The 26727-nt window shown below is 44.3% G+C and overlaps 1 protein-coding gene across 1 annotated transcript in view; it reads left to right on the top strand.

The window, feature by feature from the left end:
- Positions 1-20295, top strand: part of LOC124150877 (probable cytosolic oligopeptidase A) — a 53692-nt gene extending 33397 nt beyond the window's left edge. Inside the window, exons 13-18 of the mRNA XM_046523054.2 lie at positions 4427-4545; positions 4977-5181; positions 6329-6404; positions 12648-12795; positions 16592-16671; positions 18167-20295. Coding sequence (XP_046379010.1) covers positions 4427-4545; positions 4977-5181; positions 6329-6404; positions 12648-12795; positions 16592-16671; positions 18167-18284 — 746 coding nt within the window. The 3' untranslated portion in view covers positions 18285-20295. The remainder of the gene's footprint in view (positions 1-4426; positions 4546-4976; positions 5182-6328; positions 6405-12647; positions 12796-16591; positions 16672-18166) is intronic.
- Positions 20296-26727: the final 6432 nt, after the last annotated feature.

The raw sequence follows: 26727 nt of genomic DNA, 5'->3' as shown, positions 1-26727 counted from the left end.
GCTTGTGTTGTGTGTTATGGTTTACTGAGTGAGGTGTTTACTGAGGCTGCTTGTGTTGTGTGTTATGGCTTACTGAGTGAAGTGTTTACTGAGGCTGCTTGTGTTGTGTGTTATGGCTTTCTGAGTGAAGTGTTTACTGAGGCTGCTTGTGTTGTGTGTTATGGCTTACTGAGTGAAGTGTTTACTGAGGCTGCTTGTGTTGTGTGTTATGGTTTACTGAGTGAAGTGTTTACTGAGGCTGCTTGTGTTGTGTGTTATGGTTTACTGAGTGAAGTGTTTACTGAGGCTGCTTGTGTTGTGTGTTATGGTTTACTGAGTGAAGTGTTTACTGAGGCTGCTTGTGTTGTGTGTTATGGTTTACTGAGTGAGGTGTTTATGTTACAGTTAAATTACTCCTCCTTGGTTTTGGATGAAACTTTAAACCTCCAGAAGAGCACATCGGCCCATCTTTTCCTGAGCTCAAGGTTTTACATTTTCCTCAAATGACCGAGGAAGAAATACTATTTAAACCAACTTATGAACAGTCTAAATGCAAGCAATACCAGAATGAATAAAAAAAACATCAGGATAACGTTAGTGAAACAATAATGTAGTTGTGGTAAAAACAAATTTGATGACAGCAGGCAGAAATACCACATACAGCATGCAGACAACTGAAGTCATGACACATCGGATTGAACACCCTTTCATCAGCTGCCCAGGTGGCATGAAACATGATATGTGAGGTTGCAGATTCGATTCACATTATGGAATTTTTATTTGAAAAAATTTGTGACTTTTATCCATTCAAAAACCAACATTCGGTGCATATTAAAAGGCTGCTTATACTATTCAATTAAAAAAACCTAGGTCTTACAAAAAAAATGTCAAAACTCCAAGCAGGTCTTACAATCAAATGAAACCCCTAAGCAGGTTTCACTGAAAAGTACTACCTATCGCAAGGTTACTATGAGATAGCAAGTTACCTGCGATAATATTTAGGCAATAGTAGTGGTAGGTTTATAAGGAGACTGCCTATATGGTGCATTATGGTTCAACTTTGGTGTGTGATGGAGGTGAAGTGTTTATTGAGACCACCTATATGGTATGTTATGGCCCACTGTGTGATGGAGGTGAAGTGTTTATTGAGACTACCTATATGGTATGTTATGACCCACTGTGTGATGGAGGTGAAGTGTTTATTGAGACCACCTATGTGGTATGTTATGGCCCACTGTGTGATGGAGGTGAAGTGTTTATTGAGACCACCTATATGGTATGTTATGACCCACTGTGTGACGGAGGTGAAGTGTTTATTGGGACCACCTATATGGTATGTTATGACCAACTGTGTAACGGAGGCGAAGTGTTTCTTGAGACCACCTATATGGTATGTTATGACCCACTGTGTAATGGAGGTGAAGTGTTTATTGAGACTACCTATATGGTATGTTATGACCCACTGTGTGACCGAGGTGAAGTGTTTATTGGGACCACCTATATGGTATGTTATGACCAACTGTGTAACGGAGGCGAAGTGTTTCTTGAGACCACCTATATGGTATGTTATGACCCACTGTGTAATGGAGGTGAAGTGTTTATTGAGACTACCTATATGGTATGTTATGACCCACTGTGTGATGGAGGTAAAGCGTTATTGAGACTACCTATATGGTATGTTATGACCCACTGTGTGATGGAGGTGAAGTGTTTATTGAGACCACCTATATGGTATGTTATGACCCACTGTGTGATGGAGGTGAAGTGTTTATTGGGACTACCTATATGGTATGTTATGACCCACTGTGTGACAGAAGTGAAGTGTTTATTGAGACCACCTATATGGTATGTTATGGCCCACTGTGTGATGGAGGTGAAGTGTTTATTGAGACCACCTATATGGTATGTTATGGCCCACTGTGTAATGGAGGTGAAGTGTTTATTGGGACTACCTATATGGTGTGTTATGGCGCACTGTATGACGGAGGTGAAGTGTTTATTGAGACCACCTATATGGTATGTTATGACCCACTGTGTGATGGAGGTGAAGTGTCTATTGAGACCACCTTTATGGTATGTTATGACTCACTGTGTGATGGAGGTGAAGTGTTTATTGAGACTACCTATATGGTATGTTATGACCCACTGTGTGATGGAGGTGAAGTGTTTATTGAGACTACCTATATGTTATGTTATGGCCCACTGTGTAATGGAGTTGAAGTGTTTATTGAGACCACCTATATGGTATGTTATGGCCCACTGTGTGATGGAGGTGAAGTGTTTATTGAGACCACCTATGTGATGTGTTTTGGCCCACTGTGTGATGGAGGTAAAGTGTTTATTGAGACCACCTATATGGTATGTTATGACCCACTGTGTGATGGAGGTGAAGTGTTTATTCGGACTACCTATATGGTATGTTATGGCCCACTGTGTGACGGAGGTGAAGTGTTTATTGAGACCACCTATATGGTATGTTATGGCCCACTGTGTGATGGAGGTGAAGTGTTTATTGGGACTACCTATATGGTATGTTATGACCCACTGTGTGATAGAGGTAAAGTGTTTATTAAGACCACCTATATGGTATGTTATGGCCCACTGTGTGATGGAGGTGAAGTGTTTATTGAGACCACCTATATGGTATGTTATGACCCACTGTGTGATAGAGGAAAAGTGTTTATTAAGACCACCTATATGGTATGTTATGACCCACTGTGTGATGGAGGTGAAGTGTTTATTGGGACTACCTATATGGTATGTTATGACCCACTGTGTGATAGAGGTAAAGTGTTTATTAAGACCATCTATATGGTATGTTATGGCCCACTGTGTGATGGAGGTGAAGTGTTTATTGAGACCACCTATATGGTATGTTATGACCCACTGTGTGATAGAGGTAAAGTGTTTATTAAGACCACCTATATGGTATGTTATGACCCACTGTGTGACGGAGGTGAAGTGTTTATTGAGACCACCTATATGGTATGTTATGACCCACTGTGTGATAGAGGTAAAGTGTTTATTAAGACCACCTATATGGTATGTTATGACCCACTGTGTGATGGAGGTAAAGTGTTTATTAAGACCACCTATATGGTATGTTATGGCCCACTGTGTGATGGAGGTAAAGTGTTTATTAAGACCACCTATATGGTATGTTATGACCCACTGTGTGATGGAGGTGAAGTGTTTATTGGTACTACCTATATGGTATGTTATGGCCCACTGTGTGATGGAGGTGAAGTGTTTATTGAGACCACCTATATGGTATGTTGTGGCCCACTGTGTAATGGAGGTGAAGTGTTTATTGGGACTACCTATATGGTGTGTTATGGCGCACTGTTTGACGGAGGTGAAGTGTTTATTGAGACCACCTATATGGTATGTTATGACCCACTGTGTGATGGAGGTGAAGTGTTTATTGAGACCACCTATATGGTGTGTTATGGCCCACTGTGTGATGGAGGTTAAGTGTTTATTGAGACCACCTGTATGGTATGTTATGACCCACTGTGTGATGGAGGTGAAGTGTTTATTGAGACCACCTATATGGTGTGTTATGACCCACTGTGTGATGGAGGTAAAGTGTTTATTGAGACCACCTATATGGTATGTTATGGCCCACTGTGTGATGGAGGTAAAGTGTTTATTGAGACCACCTATATGGTATGTTATGGCCCACTGTGTGACGGAGGTGAAGTGTTTATTGAGACCACCTATATGGTGTGTTATGGCCCACTGTGTGATGGAGGTAAAGTGTTTATTGAGACCACCTATATGGTATGTTATGGCCCACTGTGTGATGGAGGTGAAGTGTTTATTGAGACCACCTATATGGTATGTTATGACCCACTGTGTGATGGAGGTGAAGTGTTTATTGAGATCACCTATATGGTGTGTTATGACCCACTGTGTGATGGAGGTAAAGTGTTTCTTGAGACCACCTATATGGTATGTTATGACCCACTGTGTGATGGAGGTGAAGTGTTTATTGAGACCACCTATATGGTATGTTACGATCCACTGTGTGATGGAGGTGAAGTGTTTATTGAGACCACCTATATGGTATGTTATGATCCACTGTGTGATGGAGGTGAAGTGTTTATTGAGACCACCTATATGGTATGTTATGACCCACTGTGTGACGGAGGTGAAGTGTTTCTTGAGACCACCTATATGGTATATTATGATCCACTGTGTAATGGAGGTGAAGTGTTTATTGAGACCACCTATATGGTTTGTGTGTGATATGGTTCAGTGTGTGATGGAGGTGAATTGTTTATCGGGACCACCTTTAAGATGTGATATGGTTCAGTGTGTGATGGAGGTGAATTGTTTATCGGGACCACCTGTAAGATGTGATATGGTTCACTGTGTGATGGAGGTGAAGTGTTTATTGGGACCACCTATAAGATGTGATATGGTTCACTGTGTCTGGTTGCAGGTAGAAGTGATGTGATGGGAACGATACCGTTCTCCTATCTCCTGATGAGCCTCGTTCCACCAGTTGGAGATCAACCCATTCTCATGTCCTTCAAAGATGTACAGGACCTGTTTCGGGAAGTGAGTCAACAAAGCTCTTTCATGATGGGTTAAAATCTGTTTGAGTATAAGTTTGAGATAAAAGGTGTTGAATGTTGAAAATTCTCCAAATTGTTAAAAGTTTAAAACTTGTCCTATCTCACACCATGTCTTCCTTCTTCTTTCGATCCTTGTGTGGAAACGTCCTAAAACAAAAAACAAGCGGCCGAGTGGTCTAATGTGCCTCACTTCGCTATGCAGAGTAGAGTCCCTCAGCCATGCCAGGATCCACTGATCGTGGGTAGATTTATCCCTGATTATGATCCTTGGAATGTTTTCCCCTGACCAATGATTCACTTAAGTGGTATTGAATTGTGACCTGTGCAACGTAATGCTTCCCTACCTTATTAACCTCACTCACTCACTCATTCACTCACTCACTCACTCACTCACATACTTTTCTGTTTGTGTAGTTCGGCAATGGCCTGCAACAGATGCTGACTCAGGTGCCGTACAGTGAGTTGTCTGGTCAGAACAACGTCGAGCAGGATGCGGAGAAGGTGTGTGCCAAGTTCCTGGAGAGATGGACCACAGTGCCGAGTGTGGTGCAGAACATGAGTAGCAATGTCCACACCGGTCAGCAGATGCCGGCTGAAGCTGTCTCTACACTGCTGCAAGGTACCTTGTGCACATACATGCTGAACTTGAAGAAATGAACAATTTGTTATCATCCTATGGAAATTTTTTGTTTTGTTTTGCCCATCTGAATTGCATGTATGTAGGTCGGTCGTCCAACATCCTTCCTCCTTAAGACCTAAAGGATGAGATAGAATAAGGGCCCTTTCTTCAAGCCAACATGCAGTGGTATAACTGAAATGTTGCTTAGTGGTATAACTAAAATGTTGCTTAGTGGTATAACTGAAATGTTGCTTTGTGGTATAACTGAAATGTTGCTTTGTGGTATAACTAAAATGTTGCTTAGTGGTATAACTGAAATGTTGCTTTGTGGTATAACTGAAATGTTGCTTTGTGGTATAACTGAAATGTTGCTTTGTGGTATAACTAAAATGTTGCTTAGTGGTATAACTGAAATGTTGCTTTGTGGTATAACTGAAATGTGGCTTTGTGGTATAACTGAAATGTTGCTTAGTGGTATAACTGAAATATTGCCTAGTGGTATAACTGAAATGTTGCTTTGTGGTATAACTGAAATGTTGCTTTGTGGTATAACTAAAATGTTGCTTAGTGGTATAACTGAAATGTTGCTTTGTGGTATAACTGAAATGTTGCTTTGTGGTATAACTGAAATGTGGCTTTGTGGTATAACTGAAATGTTGCTTAGTGGTATAACTGAAATGTTGCTTAGTGGGATAACTGAAATGCTGTTCAAAGCAATACGGGATCTAGTGGTCAGGCACGCTGACTTGGTTGATGCATGTCATCGATACCAATTGCGTGGATCGATGCTTATGATATTAATCACTGGATTGTCTGGTCCAGACTCGAATATTTACAGACCGCCGTCTTATAGGTGGAATATTGCTGAGTGTGGCGTTAAACAACAAACCAACCAACCAATCAAAGCAACATTTAACCAAACTCATTTAACTAGAATATTGGGCAGTGCAGCTTTAAACAAAAAACAAACAACAGCATATTTAGATATCTCCAGCTTTTAATGGACAGTATTGCTGGAAACTGGGAAATCATCTTTTAGAAAATTGTATCCAACGTGATGAGCTGCCGCAGACTCACCATGTTGCTATGTCAGTGTTGTGTGAGTCGTGAGTGGTAGGCATGACCTGAGGTGTTGCTTGTTTTGCAGCTCAGAAACACATGAACCTATATGACTTGATGTATGAGCTTTATGAGGCTGCCATGGACATCGAGATGTACCACACGTGAGTTCATTGAACTACAGAACAACAGAGTTAACCTGCCAACATGCATGTAATAAATATACAATAAGTGTATATTGAGCCAGATTTATTTCAACCCATTAAATGGAATTTCAATTTTTGTAAGGGTTATTATCTATTTAAAATCAATACGACCCCCCTGACACCTATCAATTGTATAACAATATTCATAATTTTTTAACTTATCCTGCATTACTCCGTATTGCATTTACTGCTATGTTTGACAGAGAGACGAACTGTGTGAGATCCAGCTGCTGAAGAAAGTTGTCCCAACCAGCCCAGGAGGCAGCGCCCTCTCACAGTCGGCACGTGACCCGGAAGTCATGACGTCACACAAAAAGACATAACTGCTTTGTCACCTCCACGGACGGACGTACTTTGTATCCCTTGTGGAAATTAAAGCTTATTATTTGTTTTTTATATTTTGCGTGTTTCTACATTCATTATATGCTGCTACATTGTTACCTGATATGGGCCGTGACCTTAGGGTCTTCCCATTCGTAAATTGTAACGTTTATCGCTCGTCTGTGGCTCACGTCACAGTAATTTACGGGCGCAATGTTGTTCCCGCCATTTTGTTTTCTTTCCCGCCATTTTGGCCATTCACCACGTGGCCACGTAATGTCGTGTTCTGCGTTTTGAATTCTCTCTTTGGCTTGGGTAATACATTACATTTATGTATGTTGTTTTGGTGTGCTTAAAGCCTTGCCTTTTCGCTACCTCTCAGCGTAATTGTTTCTTCTCATAAACTTCAATATAATACAAAGTTTATGAGTTACATTATGTCTCCCGTACTCTGTGGTTTTGCCACATGGTTACGTGTTTGCTTAAGGCTTTGCCTTTTCGCTCCCTTTTAGCGTACTTGTTTATCTCATAAACTTTAATAAAATATACTGTTTTTGAGTTACTTTATGCTTCCCATACTTTGTGATTGGCCACACATTATGCTTCCCGCACTTTGTGGCTTTGCCACATAGTTATGTTTTGCTTAAATTCCAGATTTTCTGCCTCGCTGCACTTGTTTCCGCGGGAACAAATCTGGTCGGGGCCGCCCCTTTCTGCCGTGATTGTACGACGCCCTGTACTTTCACAAGGCAGTGCCGATGTTGCAGTCATTCGTAGCTGTGATCCTTCAGCTCATGCGAGTATCCAGGACACACCTCGCTCAACGTGCTCGTCGACCCCCACCTACGTTGACAGCAGCAGCGCTCAGCGGAGCTTCACGGCGGCTCCCAACGTAGAGTCTGCCTCCCATGGCACGACATACGACCGTTCACGGTCTCCTACTCCACTGGCGGTTCCAGCGCTCCCAACGTAGAGTCTGCCTCCCATGGCACGACATACGACCGTTCACGGTCTCCTACTCCACTGGCGGCTCCAGCGCTCCCAACGTAGAGTCTGCCTCCCCTGGCACGACATACGACCGTTCACGGTCTCCTACTCCACCGGCGGCTCCAGCGCTCCCAACGTAGAGTCTGCCTCCCCTGGCACGACATACGACTGTTCACGGTCTCCAACACCGTCAACGCTGATGTCTCCGGCGCCCCCGGCGCCTCCGATGACTCGGCGCCTCTGATGACACGGCGCTCCCGGCGCTCCCGGCACCTCTGATGACACGGCGCCCACGGCGCTCCCGGCGCTCCCGGCGCTCACGGCGCTCACGGCGCTCACGGCGCCTCTGATGACGCGGCGCTCCCGGCGCCACTGATGACTCGGCGCCTCCGATGTCTCGGCGCTCCCGGCGCCTCCGGCGCCTCTGATGACACGGCGCCTCCGGCGCCTCTGATGACTCGGCGCCGCTGATGTCTCGGCGCTCAAAAAGCTTCATGACTTGTTCATGACAAGCTGATGACTCGGCGCCGCTGATGTCTCGGCGCTCAACAAGCTTCATGACTTGTTCATGACAAGCTGTTGACTCGGCGCCTCCGATGACTCGGCGCCACCGGCGCCGCTGATGTCTCCGCGCTCCGGCGCCTCCGCATCCTCTGATGTCTTCGGCGCTCAACAAGCTTCAGATCAACAAGCTTTATCAAGCTCAGATCAACGAGCCGACCATCCGATCTTCTACTGCGGCTTAGGGGCATCATCGGCAATCGCCTCCCCGGCGCCACTGCCCTCTTCTCTTGCTGCCGTCTCATAACTCGTCACACGGAGAAGCATGGTGAAACAACTGTCGCCGCTCCTTTCGCTACTCTCCCGTCGGTCTTCGGGATCGTAAATATCGTTCTACTTCCTGGGTGGAATCATTTCAACCAATAGACAGTTGGTCTGATTCAACTTGCCCACTGAGACGTTATCCATAATCCCGTCGTTTAAAGCGCTATGATTCCGGAGAGATGACCTGCGGGTTTCCATCGAAACAGAGCGTCATGTGAACAGCGTCTGTATCAGATTCGACGACGACATCCACTTACAAAGAGTTTACTTCGTCGACATCGCAGACATCAACGCTGTTCTACCCTACCCTAGCGCCAGCGTTCCTGAGAGAGACTCTTCCTCGGCGCTCCCCGGGTTTTGCACGACGCCCATGGGGTTCCGTGTTTTATCGCAAAACTCGGGTACACCACTTGATCGTCTCTCACACAGTTCATTGAGGATTGTCTGTGTGTGGAGTTTGCACCTCAGTTCCGACTCCAAGGCGGTTTTCTCGGCTACTGCGCAGAGTGATTTACATGTCACGTGTCAAGTACTCGGACTGTCAACAACTCCGACCGGATTTAGGTCAACTTACCATGGCAAGGGGTGCCATGTATTTCTACAGATTGGTTTCCATGTCTACCTGTACGCTTGGTGATACCACTCAACCAGGCGCCTGTCGCAGTCCATCCATGCACGGATGTTGGAAACAATAGACCTCCTCTACCAACGACGGCTGTCACGAGGAACCTTGTTTCATCAACCCTTCGCTATAAGAACGATAGCGCCTATAGGCGTTCAAGGGATGGAAGAGATCGCCTTCCTTCGTCCGGTTTGATCTTTTCGACTACGACACCTTCCTATCTTCCGCCTTGACTACCGGACACAGTGTCGATTTGATACTTAAAGTCCCTCGGCCGTCCCACTGACCCCTGTTGCATACCTGCCTCGTATCGTGTTGTCGTCCTCCATCGTCACCTCGATATAAGAACAGGAGTACTTATACGCCGCTTCAGGGATGAAAACGATCTCATTACTTCGTGCAATGGCCATATTGCCTCGACTTCCTACTACCCGGTTACGTCGATGCCCCGGCGGTCGATTGTGAAGCTGGTTTACTTCGTCTACTTGAGGTTGGCTCGCAGGCGATCACACCTTTTTCCGAATCGTACCGACGGTACGCAATCGCAGACCCCTGTTGCTGACTACCTCCCCTGCCACCTTGTCAGTGGCTAGTGGCCCACGCCAGCCCACATTGTGACCACCTGTGATCCAGAGATCAACACCATTGGCACAGCAACAGCCTCGAGATAAATGCTTATCCAGGACGGCACTTGCTGACAGTGCATTCTCGGTCACGCCCTGTTGATCGTGTCCACTGACGACGTCACCGTAGTGTGGTGTTTGCGGACCCAGAGTTCTCGCCCCTCTCCCGGCGCCACAAACTCGACCGGCGCACCCGAGAATCACCATCTTCGGCGTTCCAGGCGCCTCAAGCTCTCCGACACCTCACGCTCTCCGGCGCCTCGGGCCAGACTATGTGAAACGGTCGACACCCCAACCCTAGATCTGTTTGCCTCATATCTGAATGTGGCCAGCTGTCGTCTTCCATTCCACCTGTGCCGGATACGACCGCTGTGGCAGTCGAAGCCTTCCATCGTTCCTGAGAAGGATTACGCGCGTACGCTTTTCCGACTCCGGTTCTCCCTCCCACGGTTCTTCAGAGATCCAGGCCACTCGACCCCTGCCATTGACTTTGGTCTCGCCTTATTGGTCAGCCAGAAGTTGGGTTATCGACCTCCGAAACATAGCCAGAGACAACCCCTGGAACTTCCGGTGTGGTCCAACCTTCTGCTCCATCCACACGGTCTGTTAGAATGAGAAGCCACACCCTCATACCCGCATGTTATCGTCTGCACGCCTGACACACATGCAGAAAGCCAAGGGCTATTCGGCTAGAGCGACCAAGGCTATTGCTTCAGCCCACCGTCCATCTACAGGGGGACTGTATGCTGATAAATGATGCTTGTTCCAGGCATTTTGTTCTGACAAACACCAGGATCCGATGACAGCGTCACCGCAGATCCTGGATCAGTTCCTTCTGTACTTGTGTAGCACCCATCGGTTGAAGGGCTTACCACCCCCACATACCTGGTCGCCATCTACTCCGTTCTGGCCATCCCGGACGATCGGAGAAAGACGAAAATTCCCGACCTACGGGCCTGGCTGCGCTCGTTCAGTCTTGAAGACCTGAAGACCAAGTTTGGACCGCCTGCGTTGGATCTGAATGTGGTCTTCAACGCCCTTCGAACCACTCCCCTCGTCTTCCTTCTACGACCTTAAGTAGAAGACGGGTGTTTCTACTGGTTTTGACTACTGCCGCTCGAGTCCATGTACAGCACGCCCTTGACGTCTCCCATGCCCGGTTCGAATGCGGTACCCAGGGCGCCGTTCATCATGGACCGTACTGGGACGTCAGCGTAAAGACTCAACTCCCAGGACAGCCTGATAGATCATTCCTTGTCCCCTCCCCCCTCGTCCAGTGCGGGTGCCGAGGATGAGGATGAGCGTCATTATGCCCAGTAAGGGCACTGAAGGTTATTCTACGATCTAAAGACTGCCGCAAGTCTAGGAAACACCTTTTTCTGCCGGTCTCCCCTTCGTCGCTGTCGTTGGTCAGCCGGAATACTTTTCCCTGTGGCTCCGGGCGGTCATCCTTAAAGCGTATGAGCCGCCGGATTGGACCCTCCCCCCAAAGGCTATTACCTGAAATAAAATGAGATCAGGGCGATCGTATTTACACTGGTTCTTCACGGTATACTGTTCCATCCCGTCGTTCAGGGAAGCCTGTTCGTGGCGATCGGACACCGCCTTCACCAACCACTACTTCCGTGATGTAGCCTTGAAAGTTGTCGCCGGCGTTCACAGTTTTGGTCCCTGGTTGTAGCCCAACAGGTCATCTATCTCCGACGCCACTGATTCTCCGATACCCTGAGCGGGGCCCGTCGACCTCTCTGGTGTTTATCACCCCAGACGAGACGGCTCTCTTGCGTTCCGCATTCGCTCTTAGGTCAGTTTTAGTTTTGGGTTACCCGACTCATTCTATTGCTGTCACCTATCCGGGTTTTACTTTTTGCATCAACTCTCGTTTCCTGACGACAGGAATGGTAGTAGATGTGGACACCGGCGCCGACGCCAACGCCGCTGCTTCTCTGGTACCTGGGCGGTGCCCGTCGACCTCACCGGTGTTCCTTGCCTCCAGCCTAGAGGGCTCTCCTGCGTTTCGCATTCGCTCTTGGGATTGGTCGTAGATTTTGCCGCCGACGCCGCTGATTCTTCGATTCCCCGAGCGGGGCCCGTCGAACTCTCTGGTGTTTATCACCTCAGATTAGCTCTAGGTTCTACTGCGTTTCGCTTTCGCTCTTCGGTAAGTTATATATTTTGGCTACACGCCTCATTGTATTTCGGTTACCTATTCGGGCGTTTCGTTTTTGCATCGACTCTTGTTTCCTGAAGACAGGAATGGTCGTAGATGTTCCGGTCATCACTTGTATGCGGTGCGGATTCATCGGACCTTGACGAGGGTTTAATATGGTTCACATCTGCAAGTATGCCCACCGGCCAAGCCGTCTGATAAAGATGCAATACGGAGTAATGCAGGATAAGTTAAAAAATTTAGTAAAATCTAAATATTTTTTACATTTGTATACTTATCCTGCATTACGAAGTCTAAGTGCCCTCCCTTTCGCTACGCTACCTCCCCACGAAGTTTCAGATGTAATGTTTAAAGCAGTTATGTCTTTTTGTGTGACGTCATGACTTCCGGGTCACGTGCCGACTGTGAGAGGGCGCTGCCTCCTGGGCTGGTTGGGACAACTTTCTTCAGCAGCTGGATCTCACACAGTTCGTCTCTCTGTCAAACATAGCAGTAAATGCAATACGGAGTAATGCAGGATAAGTATACAAATGTAAAAAATATTTAGATTTTACTAAATTTGTATACAAGAAAAGAAATTAACAGATACAATCTATCAAGGAGCTCCTGGATTTTCTGAAGTTTTTAAACATTTTGCCGCTATTGTATTGTAGCAAGGCACACTGGTCTAATATCCACCAGCGTTCATGGGAAGGATGTCTGCCTCTGCCCTTCGTGAAGGAAGACTACATGCCCTGTAGCTTCACTGACTGCTTTGACGGAGGGAGCTCAGCGTTGTGCTTCAAACACACATGGTCCGAGGTAGGTGTCTTGTGTGTGCTACAAACACACGTGGTCTGAGGTAGGTGTCTGGTGTGTGCTACAAACACACGTGGTCTGAGGTAGGTGTCTGGTGTGTGCTTCAAACACACATGGTCTGAGGTAGGTGTCTTGTGTGTGCTACAAACACACGTGGTCCGAGGTAAGTGTCTGGTGTGTGCTACAAACACACATGGTCCGAGGTAGGTGTCTTGTGTGTGCTTCAAACACACATGGTCTGAGGTAAGTGTCTTGTGTGTGCTACAAACAAACACACATGGTCTCAGGTAGGTGTCTTGTGTGTGCTACAAACAAACACACATGGTCTGAGGTAGGTGTCTTGTGTGTGCTACAAACACACATGGTCTGAGGTAGGTGTCTGGTGTGTGCTACAAACACACATGGTCCGAGGTAGGTGTCTGGTGTGTGCTACAAACACACATGGTCCGAGGTAGGTGTCTTGTGTGTGCTTCAAACACACATGGTCTCAGATAGGTGTCTTGTGTGTGCTTATACAAAAACACATGGTCTGAGGACGGTGTCTGGTGTGTGCTTCAAACACACATGGTCTCAGGTAGGTGTCTTGTGTGTGCTACAAACAAACCCACATGGTCTCAGGTAGGTGTCTTGTGTGTGCTACAAACACACATGGTCTCAGGTAGGTGTCTTGTGTGTGCTTCAAACACACATGGTCTCAGATAGGTGTCTTGTGTGTGCTTATACAAAAGCACATGGTCTGAGGTAGATGTCTTGTATGTGCTTCAAAAACATATGGTCTGAGGACGGTGTCTTGTGTGTGCTTCAAACAAACACACATGGTCTGAGGTAGATGTATTGTATGTGCTTCAAAAACACATGGTCTGAGGTAGATGTCTTTTATGTGCTTCAAAAACACATGGTCTGAGGACGGTGTCTTGTGTGTGCTTCAAACAAACACACATGGTCTGAGGTAGATGTATTGTATGTGCTTCAAAAACACATGGTCTGAGGTAGATGTCTTGTATGTGCTTCAAAAACACATGGTCTGAGGACGGTGTCTTGTGTGTGCTTCAAACAAACACACATGGTCTGAGGTAGGTGTCTTATATGTGCTTCAAAAACACATGGTCTGAGGTAGATGTCTTGTATGTGCTTCAAAAACACATGGTCTGAGGATGGTGTCTTGTGTGTGCTTCAAACAAACACACATGGTCTGAGGTAGATGTCTTGTATGTGCTTCAAAAACATATGGTCTGAGGACGGTGTCTTGTGTGTGCTTCAAACAAACACACATGGTCTGAGGTAGATGTATTGTATGTGCTTCAAAAACACATGGTCTGAGGTAGGTGTCTTGTGTGTGCTACAAACACACGTGGTCCGAGGTAAGTGTCTGGTGTGTGCTACAAACACACATGGTCCGAGGTAGGTGTCTTGTGTGTGCTTCAAACACACATGGTCTGAGGTAAGTGTCTTGTGTGTGCTACAAACAAACACACATGGTCTCAGGTAGGTGTCTTGTGTGTGCTACAAACAAACACACATGGTCTGAGGTAGGTGTCTTGTGTGTGCTACAAACACACATGGTCTGAGGTAGGTGTCTGGTGTGTGCTACAAACACACATGGTCCGAGGTAGGTGTCTGGTGTGTGCTACAAACACACATGGTCCGAGGTAGGTGTCTTGTGTGTGCTTCAAACACACATGGTCTCAGATAGGTGTCTTGTGTGTGCTTATACAAAAACACATGGTCTGAGGACGGTGTCTGGTGTGTGCTTCAAACACACATGGTCTCAGGTAGGTGTCTTGTGTGTGCTACAAACAAACCCACATGGTCTCAGGTAGGTGTCTTGTGTGTGCTACAAACACACATGGTCTCAGGTAGGTGTCTTGTGTGTGCTTCAAACACACATGGTCTCAGATAGGTGTCTTGTGTGTGCTTATACAAAAGCACATGGTCTGAGGTAGATGTCTTGTATGTGCTTCAAAAACATATGGTCTGAGGACGGTGTCTTGTGTGTGCTTCAAACAAACACACATGGTCTGAGGTAGATGTATTGTATGTGCTTCAAAAACACATGGTCTGAGGTAGATGTCTTTTATGTGCTTCAAAAACACATGGTCTGAGGACGGTGTCTTGTGTGTGCTTCAAACAAACACACATGGTCTGAGGTAGATGTATTGTATGTGCTTCAAAAACACATGGTCTGAGGTAGATGTCTTGTATGTGCTTCAAAAACACATGGTCTGAGGACGGTGTCTTGTGTGTGCTTCAAACAAACACACATGGTCTGAGGTAGGTGTCTTATATGTGCTTCAAAAACACATGGTCTGAGGTAGATGTCTTGTATGTGCTTCAAAAACACATGGTCTGAGGATGGTGTCTTGTGTGTGCTTCAAACAAACACACATGGTCTGAGGTAGATGTCTTGTATGTGCTTCAAAAACATATGGTCTGAGGACGGTGTCTTGTGTGTGCTTCAAACAAACACACATGGTCTGAGGTAGATGTATTGTATGTGCTTCAAAAACACATGGTCTGAGGTAGATGTCTTGTATGTGCTTCAAAAACACATGGTCTGAGGATGGTGTCTTGTGTGTGCTTCAAACAAACACACATGGTCTGAGGTAGATGTATTGTATGTGCTTCAAAAACACATGGTCTGAGGTAGATGTCTTGTATGTGCTTCAAACACACATGGTCTGAGGTAGGTGTCTTGTATGTGCTTCAAAAACACATGGTCTGAGGTAGATGTCTTGTATGTGCTTCAAACACACATGGTCTGAGGTAGGTGTCTTGTGTGTGTTTATACAAACACACATGGTCTGAGGTAGGTGTCTTGTGTGTGCTTCACACAAATACATTCTGCCATAAAAATTGTCTGGTCTCCATTGTGGGTATGTATTGTGTCTGGCGTTATTGAGTCTGTTCTGATTCTTCAGGGATTCAAATCCATTATACACATTTATAGTGCAACTTAAAATAATTTTACCAGTCACCAGTCTTTGTAACTCACCTTTGATGTTGGGTTTCCATTTTGAAATGGGGCAGTCGGGTAGCCTAGTGGTTAAAGCATTCGCTCGTCATGCCAAAGACCCAGGTTCAATTCCCGACATGGGTACAATGAGTGAAGCCCATTTCTGGTGTCCCATACTGTGATATTGCTGGAATATTGCTGAAAGTGGTGTAAAACCATACTCACTCACTCACTCACTCACTCACTCACTCACTCACTCACTCACTCACTCACTCACTCACTCACTCACTCACTCACTCACTCACTCACTCACTCACTCACTCACTCACTCACTCACTCACTCACTCATTTTGAAACGTGACAGCCAAAATGACGACCAACAGTATGAGACTGTTTAAAATCAGTTCAATGGTACATTTTGTCCACCATGCACACACCATGGCATGTCAGAGACTTGATATGACCATTGATTAATTTTAATGTATGATTGTATATAACTGTTAATAAAATAAGATTAGATGATATAGGATCAGTGAAGAAGATATGTGTGAGATAGGATATGTATATAAATATACAATTTATACTAAAATTTCCAAGATATTATATGATAGTAAATTAAGAATTAAAATGAATCACATCTAAGGAATTAGAACAGAGTTACATTACAATACACTTTGTATCCAATAACACCGATGTGCAGAAGGATCAGTTATATCGTTGCTGATCATGTAATTAAATGGATTGACTCCACACTGTTAAGCTTAGAGACAGAGTCATGGTAGTCTAGAAACTATGTTAGTATCTGTCACAATAGTCGTCAATGTGTAATAAAATGTATCATTTCAGATGATTGCAGCAGATGTGTTTGAAGCATTTGAGGAAGTAGGTCTCCAAGACCAAGAAAAGTTGTCAGCCATTGGGAACAGGTTAGAACTGTTGTGTTGTGTCATTAGTTACAGTGAGCCATGTGGCATGCCGTCAACTATTGTACAGGATTGTACCGTTGTATTGATAACGGTTAACTGCCTATGAATATATCACACATTGTTCTGGGGAATCCATGAAAGGCTTTCACACATTGTGCCTTGTGAATCCATGAAAGGCTTTCGCACATTGTGCCTTGGGAATCCATGAAAGGCAGTTTATGACATGTTATGAAACTCCTAGTTGTTGTGATGCAGATTCAGTGACAGTTTATTAAACTCCTCCCTGTTGTGATGCAGATTCAGTGACAGTTTCTGAAACTCCTCGTTGTTGTGATGCAGATTCAGTGACAGTTTATTAAACTCCTCGTTGTTGTGATGCAGATTCAGTGACAGTTTCTTAAACTCCTCGTTGTTGTGATGCAGATTCAGCGACAGTTTATTAAACTCCTCGTTGTTGTGATGCAGATTCAGTGACAGTTTCTTAAACTCCTCGCTGTTGTGATGCAGATTCAGTGACAGTTTCTTAAACTCCTCACTGTTGTGATGCAGATTCAGTGACAGTTTATTAAACTCCCTGTTGTGATGCAGATTCAGTGACAGTTTCTGAAACTCCTCACTGTTGTGATGCAGATTCATGGACAGTTTATGAAACTCCTAGTTGTTGTGATGCAGATTCAGTGACAGTTTATTAAACTCCCTGTTGTGATGCAGATTCATGGACAGTTTATGAAACTCCTAGTTGTTGTGATGCAGATTCAGTGACAGTTTATTAAACTCCCTGTTGTGATGCAGATTCATGGACAGTTTATGAAACTCCTCGCTGTTGTGATGCATATTCAGTGACAGTTTATTAAACTCCCTGTTGTGATGCAGATTCATGGACAGTTTATGAAACTCCCTGTTGTGATGCAGATTCTTGGACAGTTTATGAAACTCCTCGCTGTTGTGATGCAGATTCAGTGACAGTTTATTAAACTCCCTGTTGTGATGCAGATTCATGGACAGTTTATGAAACTCCTAGTTGTTGTGATGCAGATTCAGTGACAGTTTCTGAAACTCCTCGTTGTTGTGATGCAGATTCATGGACAGTTTATGAAACTCCTCCCTGTTATGATGCAGATTCAGTGACATTTTCTGAAACTCCTCGTTGTTGTGATGCAGATTCAGTGACAGTTTATTAAACTCCTCGTTGTTGTGATGCAGATTCAGTGACAGTTTCTTAAACTCCTCACTGTTGTGATGCAGATTCATGGACAGTTTATGAAACTCCTCGCTGTTGTGATGCAGATTCAGTGACAGTTTATTAAACTCCCTGTTGTGATGCAGATTCATGGACAGTTTATGAAACTCCTAGTTGTTGTGATGCAGATTCAGTGACAGTTTCTTAAACTCCTCATTGTTGTGATGCAGATTCAGTGACAGTTTATGAAACTCCTCCCTGTTATGATGCAGATTCAGTGACAGTTTCTGAAACTCCTTGCTGTTGTGTTTGCAGGTTCCGTGACACGTTCCTGACACTTGGAGGAGGTGTGCATGCCAGTGAAGTGTTCCGGAGGTTCCGAGGCCGCGATCCTTCCCTCGATGCGCTACAGAAATACTACAGTGGGAAGTAGTGTGTGTGTGTGTGTTATAAAGAAGACTGAATGACAAGTCAGGCAGACAAGGACAGTGTGATGACATATGAATATAGAACTATGAGATGTTGCCAAGGGTAACCATCAGCCACCAGTGATGTGTGGTGGTTACATGAGAGAAGAATACTACTGCCTTAAGTGATGGTTATTGTCAAGGTACATTTGACGATGAAGACACTATTAAGTTTACTTGACTATATTGTGTGTGGATAACAGCAGTTCAGTGCTGTTCGATCACTTGTATCACTTGTAAACAATGAAGTGAATTGAAATCAAGACGTGTTGATAAAGAATATAGAAAGTATTGGAAAGTGCTAATTCCTGCTATTGCCTGCCTTATCTGTGAATGTTACGTATGTGAATATCGTTGATATTCCTGTGTATATCAAATAAGTTTCAGGTTCAGAGAGAGGGAACATTTAAATAAAACATGATCAAACTAACATTGTTATTTGTCAGCTCAAATTGGCAGATTCACCTGGTAATTCTTCCCACAATAGAAGGAGATAGAGTGAATATGGTTTTACGCCGCTTTTAGCAATATTCATGCAATATCATGGCAGGGGACACCAGAAATGGGCTTCACACTTTGTACCCATGTGGAGAATTGAACACGGGCCTTCAGCGTGACGAGCAAACGTTTAACCACTAGGCTACCCCACCACCCAGAAGGAGATAAGCCAGATGTGTTGTATATGTAAGTGCAACCACCAACTGTACTGAACAAAAACAGTAGGGATCATTAACATTATTGAGGATATTTCATAAAAATATCCCCAAAAATATTATACCTAACTTTTTTTGTTCAGTATCTGTGTTTGTTATCAGTCTGTACATCCGATCCCTGGAATATTGCTGATTTATTAAACAACAAACAAACATCATGCCAAGGAAAGCCAGGAAATCTCAGTTTCGGGAAGTAAAAAGACTCAAACTATTTCACTATTCTCATTTCAGTGGTTAAACTGCCTGCAATTGTCACCCCTAGTACTCATAAGCAAGTATGGATACAGATTTTTTAAATGGAGCATTTTGTGATCACAAGTAACATACATTTGGTTTACTAGTCATGTTACTTTTGTTAGAATATATATATATATATCACAAATAAGTTTGTTAACATGTTGTAATACATTTACACTTGCATGATGATCTATTATACTTTCAAAAGTATGTGAAGTATGCTGCTGCCATCTTCCCGAGGCCAGGGTGTTAACTGACTATAAAAGTCCAGTTTCCACCCTTGCTGAACTAGGCTGGAATTTGAGAGTTATCATTTGGCTGGACTAACAAGTCTATGCATAGTCCAATCAAAATCACATAACGAATTCAACATCTGGTTCGTAAACCAGCCTGCCAATTTCGGTCGATTGCAGTATTTGCAAAGTATGCATACTGTCAATTCCGTGTCAACAAAAATTTTCCAAATCTTTTCATGTTATTAAACAAGGTGCTCAAGTAATTTCATGCACGGGGTGAGGTAAGACCCGTTATATTACAATATGGATCATATTATCGATCAGATCGTCTTGACTGGGCACTGCCATTTTGAGTGAAGCAAATGCAAGTAATATGATAGGTGAAATCTGATTGTCAATAGGAGAGACTAAGAAGGGACAAAACTCATAATAGCCACTGGTGGAGCTACCATCAAGACGTGAAATTCAAGCCAAGTTCGGCAAGTGTGGAAACTGGACTTTTATTGTCAGTTTAATCCCTGCCTCAGGAAGATGGCTATTTCAAATGGTGTCCCTTCACCTCCAACAGGACCAGCATAGGTGTCTGGTACTCGGTACACATGTTTATTATGTATCCATGCAGGCCTATCATGGTACTGTTGTTTGTGTTCAGTCATACATTGCCACCTGCATTGGAAAAATGTAGAAAACTGGTTCATGATTTTGTCAACATCATTTGGGAAAGATCAGCAGTTGATGCAGACTCCGCCTTGTGAAACAGTGTTATTTGTAAATAAAATATCTGTTTGTAATTTCTGTTTACTGTCATATATACAGATTACACTGATGTGCCAAAGCTTCTCAGTGTTGCATAAATAAATAGTATTTTCATTTCTGCGGGGTATTTTGTTCTAATGACAAATTTACATTGACATAACAAAGACAGCTGTTGCTGGTTGACTTTTGAGACTTTATATGATTGTTTGTTTTGTTAATAATCTAGTTTGGGCTAGACAAACAAGTAAGCAATATGCCAGATATATCTCGGTGACATGTAAGTAAAGACAATCAAGACCAGACAACCAGTGATTGTTATAATGAGCAACGCCCTGTGCCTTTGGGGTATGATGACACACAGTCAACCAAGTCACAGAGCCTGACCTGCCAGATCCACTTAGTCGTTTCTTTGGTTACTTGAGCTCAATTTTGACCTGAAATCAATGTAGGTTGATGTGGTCTGTGTAAAAGTAAATGCTCTATGGCTTGGTGTTGCAGCTGCTACAGTCATTATATCCCACACAGACAGCTCCTGTCAGTCATTATATCACACACAGACAGCTCCTGTCAATCATTATATCCCACACAGACGCTCCTGTCAGTCATTATATCACACACAGACAGCGTCTGTCAGTCATTATGTCCCACACAGACAGCTCCTGTCAATCATTATATCCCACACAGACAGCTCCTGTCAGTCATTATGTCCCACACAGACTGCTTCTGTCACTCATTATATCCTATACAAGCAGCTCCTGTCAGTCATTATATCCCACACAGACAGCTCCTGTCAATCATTATATCCCACACAGACATCTCCTGTCAGTCATTATATCCAACACAGACATCTCCTGTCAGTCATTATGTCCCACACAGACAGCTTCTTTCAGTCATTATATCCTATACAGGCAGCTCCTGACAGTCATTATATCCTATACAGGCAGCTACTGTCAGTCATTATATCCCACACAGACAGCTTCTGTCAGTCATTATATCCCACACAGACATCTCCTGTCGGTCATTATATCCCACACAGACATCTCCTGTCAGTCATTATGTCCCACACAGACAGCTTCTTTCAGTCATTATATCCTATACAGGCAGCTACTGTCAGTCATTATATCCCACACAGACAGCTCCTGTCAGTCATTATATCCCATACAGGCAGCTCCTGTCAGTCATTATATCCCACACAGACAGCTCAGTATATCCTATACAGGCAGCTTCTGTCAGATGTTATGTCCCACACAGACAGCTCCTGTCAGTCATTATACAATGTATATCCCATACAGGCAGCTTCTGTCAGTCATATCCTGTATAGGGAGCTCCTTTTAGTCATTATATCCCACACAGACAGCTCCTGTCAGCCATATCCTATACAGGCAGCTTCTGTCAGTAATTATATCCTATACAGGCAACTCCTGTCAGTCATTATATCCCACACAGACAGCACCTGTCAGTCATTACATATCCCATACAGGCAGCTTCTGTGTCAGTCATTCTATCCCACACAGACAGCACCTTTCATTCATTATATATCCCATACAGGCAGTTTCTGTGTCGGTCATTATATCCCACACAGACAGCACCTTTCAGTCATTATATATCCCATACAGGCAGCTTCTGTGTCGGTCATTATATCCTATATAGGGAGCTCCTTTCAGTCATTATATCCCACACAGACAGCTCCTGTCAGTCATATCCTACACAGACAGCTCCTGTCAGTCATTAAATCCTACACAGGCAGCTTCTGGCAGTCATTATATCCAGCACAGACATCTCCTGTCAGTCATATCCCACACAGACAGCACCTTTCAGTCATTATATATCCCATACAGGCAGCTTCTGTGTCGGTCATTATATCCTACAATGTATATATGGAGCTCCTTTCAGTCATTATATCCCACACAGACAGCTCCTGTCAGTCATATCCTACACAGACAGCTCCTGTCAGTCATTATATCCTACACAGGCACCTTCTGGCAGTCATTATATCCAGCACAGACAGCTCCTGTCAGTCATATCCAACACAGGCAGCTCCTGTCAGTCATTATATCCTACACAGGCAGCTTCTGTCACTCATTATATCCTATACAAGCAGCTCCTGTCAATCATTATATCCCACACAGACAGCTCCTGTCAATCATTATATCCCACACAGACGCTCCTGTCAGTCATTATATCACACACAGACAGCTTCTGTCAGTCATTATATCCTATACAGACAGCTTCTGTCAGTCATTATGTCCCACACAGACAGCTCCTGTCAATCATTATGTCCCACACAGACATCTCCTGTCAGTCATTATGTCCCACACAGACTGCTTCTGTCACTCATTATATCCTATACAAGCAGCTCCTGTCAGTCATTATATCCAACACAGACAGCTCCTGTCAGTCATTATATATCCCACACAGACAGCTTCTGTCAGTCATTATATCCCACACAGACAGCTCCTGTCAATCATTATATCCCACACAGACAGCTCCTGTCAGTCATTATATCCCACACAGACAGCTTCTGTCAGTCATTATATCCCACACAGACATCTCCTGTCAGTCATTATGTCCCACGTAGACAGCTTCTTTCAGTCATTATATCCTATACAGGCAGCTCCTGACAGTCATTATATCCTAAACAGGCAGCTACTGTCAGTCATTATATCCCACACAGACAGCTCCTGTCAGTCATTATATCCCATACAGGCAGCTCCTTTCAGTCATTATATCCCACACAGACAGCTCAGTATATCCTATACAGGCAGCTTCTGTCAGATGTTATGTCCCACACAGACAGCTCCTGTCAGTCATTATACAATGTATATTCCATACAGGCAGCTTCTGTCAGTCATATCCTGTATAGGGAGCTCCTTTCAGTCATTATATCCCACACAGACAGCTCCTGTCAGCCATATCCTATACAGGCAGCTTCTGTCAGTAATTATATCCTATACAGGCAACTCCTGTCAGTCATTATATCCCACACAGACAGCACCTGTCAGTCATTATATTTCCCATACAGGCAGCTTCTGTGTCAGACATTATATCCCACACAGACAGCACCTTTCAGTCATTATATATCCCATACAGGCAGCTTCTGTGTCGGTCATTATATCCCACACAGACAGCACCTTTCAGTCATTATATATCCCATACAGGCAGCTTCTGTGTCGGTCATTATATCCTATATAGGGAGCTCCTTTCAGTCATTATATCCCACACAGACAGCTCCTGTCAGTCATATCCTACACAGACAGCTCCTGTCAGTCATTATATCCTACACAGGCAGCTTCTGGCAGTCATTATATCCCACACAGACAGCTCCTGTCAGTCATATGCCACACAGACAGCTCCTGTCAGTCATATCCAACACAGGCAGCTTCTGGCAGTCATTATATATCCTATACAGGGAGCTCCTTTCAGTCATTATATCCTATACAGACAGCTCCTGACAGTATATCCCACACCTACAGCTCCTGTCAGTAAGTATATCCCACACAGACAGCTCCTGACAGTCATTATATTCCACACAGACAGCTCCTTTCAGTCATTATATCCTATACAGACAGCTCCTGACAGTCAGTATATCCCACACAGACAGCTCCTGTCAGTAAGTATATCCCATACAGACAGCTCCTTTCAGTCATTATATCCTATACAGACAGCTCCTGACAGTCAGTATATCCCACACAGACAGCTCCTGTCAGTAAGTATATCCCATACAGACAGCTCCTGTCAGTCATTATATCCCATACAGACAGTTCCCGCCAGTCAGTATATCCCACACAGACAGCTCCTGTCAGTAAGTATATCCCATACAGACAGCTCCTTTCAGTCATTATATCCTATACAGACAGCTCATGACAGTATATCCCACACAGACAGCTCCTGAAAGTCAGTATATCCCACACAGACAGCTCCTTTCAGTCATTATATCTTATACAGACAGCTCCTGACAGTCAGTATATACCACACAGACAGCTCCTGTCAGTCAGTATATCCCATACAGACAGCTCCTGTCAGTCGTCATATCCCACACAGACAGCTCCTGTCAGTCATTATATCCCATACAGACAGTTCCCGCCAGTCATTGCATCCTATACAGGCAGCTCCTGTCAGTCATTATATCCTATACAGACAGCTCCTGTCAGTCATTATATCCTATACAGGGAGCTCCTTTCAGTCATTATATCTTATACAGACAGTTCCTGACAGTATATCCCACACCTACAGCTCCTGTCAGTCAGTGTATCCCATACATACAGCTCCTGTCAGTCGTTGCGATTATGGGTGGACTCGCCACAGGTCACATAGTGAGTACAATAGATATACCTCACATAGAGTTGAGAGGAAAGAACTGAGCATGACAAATGTTTCAGCACATTGGTTATCAAGGCTTCTGACTCCTGATCAGAGAAGAAGAAGGTAAATGAAAGTCTGCTTTAGATCGCAAGCGGGATTAGGTTTTCTGGGATTCCTCCCGGTTGACCACATCCTCAAAGTGCAGGCAATTAATGACCAATATAACGCTTATCTGTTTAGGCAACTGCGTGATAACATCAAGGCTAAACGTAGTGGAAAACTCGCTAAAGGTGTGTTGTCTCACTTGGACATTGACCCTGACTCTTTGAACATCCTCCGTATTCACCACATTTAGCACGATCAGATTTTCACCTCTTCACAAACAAAAAGAAACAACTGTCGTGCAAGCATTATACAAATGACGATGACTCCATTTCTGCTGTGGAAGACATTTACTGCACCAACGGGAAGCCTTCTTCACCAGTGGGATCCAGACACTCCTGCATTGTTGCCAGAAGTGTGTGGAACTCGTAAGGGATTATGCTGAAAACTTAGCAACCAACTTCATCAATGCAGTCTATCATATTTAGGCTACCCCAAGTATGTACGTGCGTTTGATTTGGTATTGGTTGAGTGAGGGAGGGAGGGAGGTAGTGAGGGAGAGAGGCCGCTTTAAACATTATACCAGTTATATCAACACATGTCAGCTTGAGGTGGGTTGAAAGTGCCAAGCCATGCAGGACCTGCGCACCGGATAAGTGCTGACAAACCAAGAAACAATCGGAGCAAACGGGGATTCGATAATCATAGGTGTCTGGCGTGCAACTCCGCACAGCGAATTGAGTGAGTTGGGTTTAACGCCGCTTTTAACAGTATTCCAGTTAAATCGCGGCGTGTCAGCTTAATGTGGGAGGAAAGCCCGAAGTGATGCAGGTTTCAGACGTTTACGTTTTCGGTAAACAACAAATGTGTACATGTTTTGTTTTGTAGGTGTATAAACATTTACTCGTCCATAGTTAGCTTGTATAAACATTCAGTTAAGGGGGCTATAATTTAATTACTAAGTGGAGAATTGCTAGTGATGACAACTTGTTTAAGGCCTCTGTTCAATGTTTACTTCACTTTCCTCGTAATTGTGGGTTGGGTCACGTGTGAGGGCCCAACTCATTCAATTATTGACAAACACGGAAGATGATGAATCTGTGATCTATCCATCTGTCTTAGAACTGAAGAAAGGATCAAGAAGAAGGAGTGTTCCTAACTTTTGTGCTACACGTTGTACCGCCAGAGTATCAACACTATCTGCAATAGTAATAAAGTATCAGACTGTTATGGACGCATTGGATCAGCTTCAAGCTTCAAGCTCTGGTGATGCCAAATCTGATGCTTATTAATACATTCTCATGATGACAGACCCACAGTTTATTGTTGCTTTGGTTGTGACCCAATTTGTTCTCAGTTTCTGCAGCTCTGTTACTATGTCATTGCAAGCAGCATCGTGTGATCTTGGTACAGCTTATCAAGACGGTGCTTTGTCACGAGATTTCAAATGCTCGCACAGATGATGCATGGTCTCGGGTTTGGAAGAGGATTGGAAAGATTGATGAGATAGTTGAGGTACCAGTCACCAAACCACGTTCCTGTGGAGTGTAAAGACACAGGTCAAATGCTGCTGCACACATGGAAACTACTCCCTCTGATTATTACAGAGTTAATGTGTTCTTTGCCTTCATCGATCATGTTGTAACTGAACTTGACACAAGATTCGATGACAGTCACAAAGCAAGCATAGATGCTGAAAATCTAATCCCATGTTATCATCATCGCCTGGATGAAAATTGTGTTGACTCTTTGGTGTCATACTATGGGAAGTTTATGACAATTATCATCTGGTATAGCTGCTGAGATTGAAAAATGGAAACGTTTCTTCTGCCTCGGATCTGGAGAAGAGAGACCAACCACTGCTACAGCTTGCTTGTCTGCTTGTCCATAAGAGATGTTTCCGGGCATTAAAATCATCTTAACTGTGTTTCTCACTACAATCATTGGTAGTGTAGCCTGTGAGAGGTCATTCTCAACCCATCGGCGCCTCAAGCTGTGATCATCAATGACTGATGAACGACTGAGTGGTCTTGCCATGCTGTACACTTACAGAGGCACAGATT

Source organism: Haliotis rufescens, unplaced genomic scaffold (genome assembly GCF_023055435.1).
Source record: "Haliotis rufescens isolate VD_foot unplaced genomic scaffold, xgHalRufe1.0.p SCAF_11, whole genome shotgun sequence".
NCBI classification, from domain to species: domain Eukaryota; kingdom Metazoa; phylum Mollusca; class Gastropoda; order Lepetellida; family Haliotidae; genus Haliotis; species Haliotis rufescens.
Note: the sequence above shows the minus strand (reverse complement) of the source record. Positions and strands in the feature narration are given on the sequence as shown.